Source organism: Callospermophilus lateralis, chromosome 1 (genome assembly GCF_048772815.1).
Source record: "Callospermophilus lateralis isolate mCalLat2 chromosome 1, mCalLat2.hap1, whole genome shotgun sequence".
NCBI classification, from domain to species: domain Eukaryota; kingdom Metazoa; phylum Chordata; class Mammalia; order Rodentia; family Sciuridae; genus Callospermophilus; species Callospermophilus lateralis.
Genome location: NC_135305.1, coordinates 210,049,999 through 210,056,654, shown reverse-complemented (window position 1 = coordinate 210,056,654; position 6,656 = coordinate 210,049,999). Strand labels below are relative to the sequence as shown.

Genomic DNA, 6,656 nt, shown 5'->3' with positions numbered 1-6,656 from the left:
GGTGCAACAGGGGATTTGGCCCATAACCCCCACACCTTGTAAGTACTGGGGGAGGTCCCCTGAGGGGGAGTTAGCAGCAATGGGGAGCTATGTCGGGTCATCCGATCTCAGCCCACCCTTCCACGGGGCACACAGGTCTAAGGGACTGGGGAGGGGGCATGGCACTGGGAAGCTGGGCCAAGTCTCAAGCAACTCTCTGGGCCTCAGTTTCGCCATTTGTAAAATGGATGTGTTAAACTCTATGAGATGAGGACTGGGTTTGATGGGGGGAAAAGGGAGGCAAATCCCCACAGGGTAGTGGGGGAAGTGCAGATGCCCCAGAGCCGTCCCCTTGGCCCCCTGGGTTTGGGCGCCCGAGGGCGCATGTGCTTTTGAAATCCCATTCTTCCCCCTCCCCCCACTTATTTTTTGCACAAACAGCAATAGGGACACCGGTCTGCCCGGGTCCCTCTAACAGGCATCCTGGTCCCTACAGCCCCTCAGTCCATCTCAGGGGACTCCAGGAAGCCCTATCCCTTGCCCAAGGCCCGCTCCTCGAGGGAGCTGAGAGTTCCATACTTGGCAATTGGTCTTGGGCCCCAGGATTTGGAGCCCATCTTATGGCTTTTCCAGGGGACAGGAGGCGGGGCCTCCCGGAACCAGAGCCCTGGGATATTGCCTCCTTCAAAGGGACAGGTTTCCCTCCCATCCCAGCTCGAAAGGCCCCTTAGATGACGAGGGCGTGGCCTCAAGTAGGGGATGTGGCTTCTTCCTTCTTCGCGCCCTAGCGCGTGCCCTCCCGGCGGGGCGGGGCATCGTCCGCTCGCCTTTCCCCAGAGGGAGAAGAAGTCTAGGGCGCAGATGCAGCCCGCCCACTGCGCAGAGCCCGGAGACTTGCCCTCTGGGCGGTCCCAGTGCGCAAGCCCCGCCCCGCCCCGCGCTCCGCGCAGGCGCAGTATCGCCCGCCGGCCTGCTCCCACTCTAAGGCGCAGGCGCCGCACCGCCCTCCTCGGCCGAGCGCGTGTCCGATTTGAGCTTGACGAATTCTTTGGCCACCTCGTCGTTGCTGCGCTGGGATAAGATACGCAGCACCGTGAGGCCGGTGTCGTCCATGTGGATGCGGCGGCCGAGCGGCAACCAGCAGGCGGCGCTCCCGCGCTGGGCCAGCTCGCGCAGCTGCAGCACAGCCAGCCCCACCGTGCGGTCCTCGCGCGCGAAGCAGTAGTCCTTGACGCACACCTGCAGCTCGTAGCACTCGGGGCCGGCGTCCGCGCTCAGCGTGCTAGGGGAAGGGTGGGGCGTCAGGGCGCCAGTCGCTCCCCCAGCTGACTCCGCCCCGGCTGGGTACGGCACACCGTTACCCGCCCGGAAATCGCCCAAACCAGGCCGTGCCCCGGGCGGCGCCGGGTCACGACCACCCCAGGCGGTACCCCTCCTCTGCCCCACTCTCCCGCTGCAGTCCGTGCCTGATCACGCCCCTATTAGCTGGCCCCCAAGCTGGCCACCTCCATACCTCAGTAATATTTCTGCTTAGCCTGTCCTTTGTCCCCACCCACCAAACATCACCCCCCTCAAGTGGCCCTTCCTGACCTGGCCAGGCCCTGGTCCAAACTCCAGATACCAGATACCGGGCCTTTGCTCCTGCCTGCTGAGCTGCAGATATCCCACCCAGAGGCCCCCCACCACATTCCACCAAGTTCTTCACTGATGTGGCCCGGCCCCTATCCCCCCACCACCCTCCGTCCCTCCTGATGTGACCCTGCCCTGGCACCTCACCATGGATGACAACTAGCACATTCCCCACTCCCAACTGCCCTTAAGCCCAAGTGACTTCCCAAACCAAGAGCCTGCCATATTGCACCCTTATCTGAAGTATTCGGCCACCCAGGCGACACATCGGCCTTTCCATGAGGACCTGAAACTGCTTCTGGAGCATTCCTTCAAGTGACCTAACACCCCAAAGTTCTCGGACCAAGAGTCCTGTCCTGACAGGACCTAGAGGGAGCACTAACCTCTCTCTAGATAACAGGGCTCTGATGCCCCCTGCCTTCTGCACTTCGTCCCCCAAGAGCACCCCCAACACTGCCCCCTTCCCACTTGATCCAGGTATCTGCCCCTAGGAATGCAGCCCTACCCCAGGTGACCCCACACACCATATCCCCTGATCAGACTTATCTTACTCCCCAGGTTTCAGTCCCCTCTAGACTCGCATACCTGGAATACTACTCCCAACTCCAACAAGCCCAATCCAGATATGGCATCATGCGACACCCACCTCATGCCCTAGGTCAAGCCACCCTCTACTGTGTTCCTAGAGTTGACTCCTCCAGACGACCTGACCCAACAGTCCCAACAAAGCTGGCTGCTCATTCCAAGAGCCAACCCTCTGTCCTGCCCGGTGACCTGTCCTGTCCCCAGGCCCCTCAGCACCTATGGCTCAACGTGATCACCCACATCTCTTCGGCTAGTCTCTAGCCCCCAAATGGTCCATCCCATCATACCCCTTCTGCCCAGACTTTCCCTCCCCTTCACCACCCAGGTGACACCCCACACCACGCGCCTTATCCCACTCACTGACTCCCCTGGGGCTGCCTGACCCAGAGGGTGACCTTCACTCTGGGAACTCCCTGATCACTCTTGAACCAAGGTGCCTCACTTTTCAGTGTTCACATGAAGGTCGTGGCCCTTCCCACTCCCACATCCAGGTGCCACTGGCCCATCAGACATCTCTCCTACCTAGCTGGCCCTCAGGTTCCCCGGAAAGATGCCCCTCCCTTCTCTCCACGCTTTCCAAACACCCCAAACTTACAACTGGAAGCTCTCGTTGTACTTGGGGGCCCAGCTGTTGTTCTTGGATTTGGTTGCAAACTTGCGTTTCTTATCACTGAGCTGGGGCCCAATGATGTTGACCTCGATGAATGGCCGGAAGATACCAGAAGTCTGCCACTTGAGGTCATTAGCAGCCACCACTGTTGGGGGAAGTAGAAGAGGAGGCTGGTCAGGTCACACAGCATGACAGAAGTAGATAAAATACAAAATAGGGCTGGGGATATGGATCAGTGGTTGAGTGCCCCTGAGTTCAATTCCCAGTATCAAAAATAAAAATAAAAACAAAACAAAAAAAATACCCAGCCCAATTCATGTTCTGGTTAACAAAATAATAGCTAAAAATAAACACACACACACACATGCACATTCTCTTTGGGGCTGGGGATGTAGTTCAGTGGTAGAGCGCTTGCCTAGCCCTGGTCTGGCCCTGGTTTCAATCCTGGTCCCACAAAAACAAACCAAAACTAATGAAAACACAGCCAAGAAATGGAGAAAGAGGGCTCAAACCCTGTGAATGCACTTCTGGGTCCACTCATGCCTGAAGCAGCCCACCCACGTCTGCACCCGTCAGTTCTTTTGTTTTGTTTGTTTGTAATGAGTACTGAACCAGGGGTGCTTAACTACTGAGCCCCATCCCCAACCCTTTTACTATTTTATTTTACAGACAGGGTCTCCCTGAGTTGCTTAGGGCCTCATTAAATTGCTGAGGCTGACTTTAAGCTCGAGATCCTCCTGCCTCAGCCTCCCGAGCTGCTGGGATTACAGGTGTGCGCCATCACATCCAGCTTGCACTTTACGTTTTTATGAATCATTAAGCAAAATGTTTGTCCCTTTAGCCAGCTGGAGTTTGGTTTCTGTCTTGGACTTGGTGACTCCTGGTTGAGGCACCTCCTCTCCTGCCTCGGGCCACTCACCTTTCACCGTGACCTTTTGTTCCCCAGTGCCTGGATGGGTGAAGAGCTCCACGTGGACGGAGACTTCACCCACAGGGTCTTCTACCCCAGAGCCTGGTGGGACAGGGGAGAATACAGCTGTGAGCTCAGTTCCTTCCCACTGCCTGGGAGGGCGTTGGCCACCTCCCCCTCACCATGTGCTGGCGGCACCAGGTCATCAGCCTTGACAGGGAGGCACTGAAGGGGGTGGGATGGCAGGTGCTTTTGGAAAGCCAAGAATCCTGGGTTCTAGCCTTTCACTACTTTGCTGTGTGACCTCAGGCAGGTCCATCTCTTAACCTCTCTGAGCCTACTGCATCTGCCTTCCTTTTTCTCATCCCACTGACTCTCATGTGGTCAGACTCTTTATTTTCTGCTACACTCTGGCAGTCTCTGGTCCCAGGGTCCTACCTTCGCCCAGAATCTGACCCATATCTTTTACCTCCATCCTGATCCAGCTCTATCAGGGCGGATCTGGACTTTGCAGTAGACTTCTTGGGCCTCAGTGTCACATCCCTCCTCTATTCAGAACCCTCCTGTGGTTCCCATCTCACGCTGGGATAATCAGTGTTTGTGGGATCTGCGGCCCGCCCCCCAGTACTACCACCTCCCCTGCCTCAAACCTCCCCCACTGCTCCCCTTCCCCCAGTCCTCCCTCTCCACCCCACGGCCTCCTCACCGCTCCTCCGACACACTGGGATCACCTGGCCCAGAATCCTCACCCCTCCTGAAGTGACGGCTTGTTTGGACACATCTGAGGTTCCTGGTCCTGATTTCCCGTCTACCAGATTCTCAAATTTCCATTGAGAAAGGCTCCCGGCCTCACCTCTGACCTGTGCTCAGACCCTGGGGCTCAGATGGGGCGGGGCCATTCCGTGTCCATTCAGGGAGGGCGGAATGAACCATGGCTGTCCAATCAAAGCAGTCCCTGCCTATGGCTGAAAGTGATTGGCTCTGGGACAGTCCCATGACCCAATAGGAGTTAGACTTGGGACTTTGTTTGCACAGCCTGAGTTTCGCTGTGTCCCTCACTGGTGCTAAGTGGGAAGGGCTGTCTCTGCCCAATAAGGAGCAGCCTGTCCCACAGAGGTCTCCCTGATGCCATCTCAACCCTCTGATCTTTCAGTTCCACAGCCAGCTTGAGTCATGGTGACGTCACTCTTTCTAACTAATATAGTATCCCCAACGGTCCTCATGGGGATTATGGAAGACACAACTTTAAAGCTCCTGTCTCAGTCCCACCCCGCCCCTGTGACTTGGAAGGGCATCCTGCTGGGCCTGTGGACCTGTGACCGCCAGCACCTCCACCAAGACCCTCCCCAACCCCACCCCCCAGGCAGCTCCCTAGTCCTGGAGCACCCATGCATGGGACAGGAATAGGAAAGTTGGAGGTGAGGGGTGGGGGAGAGGTCAGTAAGAGGTTGATCCAGGTTACCTCACACTGGACAGGAAGTGATTGAGGGTCATGGAGTAGAGGGGCCAGGAGACCCTCATCACCCCTGGTTGCTGCCCACCCCAGGCCACCTTCCTCATCGTCTCAGGCTCCCACCCCCCACAGTCACATGCTCAGCCTCCCCTCCCTTCCCTCCCCCAAGGCTGATGCTTCATAGCAAGCTCAATCCGGGCCAAACTGAGGTGCCAGGGGTGAGTTAGACGGTGGTGGGTAGGTGAGAGGTCAGACCAAGGCCAAAGCTAGTAAGAAGGGGGAGGAGGCAGTGCGGAGCACCCCCTCCCATGGTTTGCTGGCTCCACAGAGAAGGGTCTTTTATAGGCCTGTGTGTGCTTCCCCTAGCCCCACACCCCGCTCCCCAAGTCCCAGGTCCCCTTGCAGGGGAAGAAGATTCCCTGGGCAAGTGGTTTAGCCTTGTTGGACATTCCGTCTCCTCATGTGGAAGGTGATGGACGCTGTCCGGGACAGCTGGAGAAATCTTTTTGAGATTTTTCCAAGAAATACACCCTACAGAATCTGGCTGTGGGTTGGAGCTTGTCGGCTGCTGTCTACTTCAAAAAATGTGCTGCTGAGTCTAACAACATTAGCTAACAATCGTGAGCTTCCTTGGGCCAGGAATTGCTCCCAATTTAATTTCTTCTAACCTGGAAATTAATCCCCTGGGATTAATTCCTTGCCTGTCCCCATTTACAGATGAGAAAATGGAGTCGCAGGGAGGTGGATTCTCATCTGCCTGGTGGTGCCCCGCAGGCGGAATGACTGACTCAGGACCTGAGCCCAGTTCTTAACCTTGAAGGTGCCTGTTTGGGGACCTGGGATCTGGCTTAGGAGACGCTTCTTGGGGAATCGCTTCTCCTTCTCCATGTGGAACCAGCAAGCGTCCTTCCCCCTCGCCCGCCTGGCCGGGGCACCCCAGTCCCGGGAGGCGGAAGGACGGGCCTTTTACTAGCCGGGCCGGGAGGGGCGCAGGCACCGGGCACCGGGCGCGGGCGCGGGCGGCGGGCGGCATTGGCACGTACCCTTCTCAGGATAAATGTCTTCACTAAGGGTAAACCTAGTCCCCTTTCCACCATGGACTAATCGGGTGGGAGGGGGGAGGGAGGGTCGGGGAGGAGGGAGAAGAGCGAGTGACAGGTGGGGATGGAGGAGTGTGCGTGGCGGGGGCGGGGGACGCGGAGAGGGGACAGCAGAGCGAGAGGGAGGAAAAACAAGAGAGAGAGAAAAACGTCAGCGGCAGACGGACGGACGGACGGACAGACAGCCTCCCGCTTCGGGAACACCAAGGACACTAAAAGCAGTGAGGACTCGGAGGGAAACTGAGCCGACGCCCGGGCCGCGGTGGGGGAAGGGGGCCACCGGGCTCCTTCCCCCTCCGCCGCTGGAGCAAAGCCTGTGGTCAGGGGCCAAACGTCTTTGTCCTGTCTACACCAGTTTTGAAAAGGTGGGTCCCCAGGGAGCGGAAATAG

General features: G+C 57.8%; 1 protein-coding gene across 4 annotated transcripts in view; it reads right to left on the bottom strand.

Moving 5' to 3' along the window:
- Positions 1-960: 960 nt before the first annotated feature.
- The window catches only part of Unc13a (unc-13 homolog A), a 51,764-nt gene continuing 46,068 nt past the window's right edge, over positions 961-6,656 (bottom strand). For all 4 annotated transcript variants that reach the window (XM_076870422.2, XM_076870431.2, XM_076870449.2 and 1 more), the window contains 3 exons: positions 3,723-3,815; positions 2,789-2,948; positions 961-1,261 (listed from right to left, as the gene is read on the bottom strand). In XM_076870422.2, coding sequence (XP_076726537.1) covers positions 961-1,261; positions 2,789-2,948; positions 3,723-3,815 — 554 coding nt within the window. The remainder of the gene's footprint in view (positions 1,262-2,788; positions 2,949-3,722; positions 3,816-6,656) is intronic.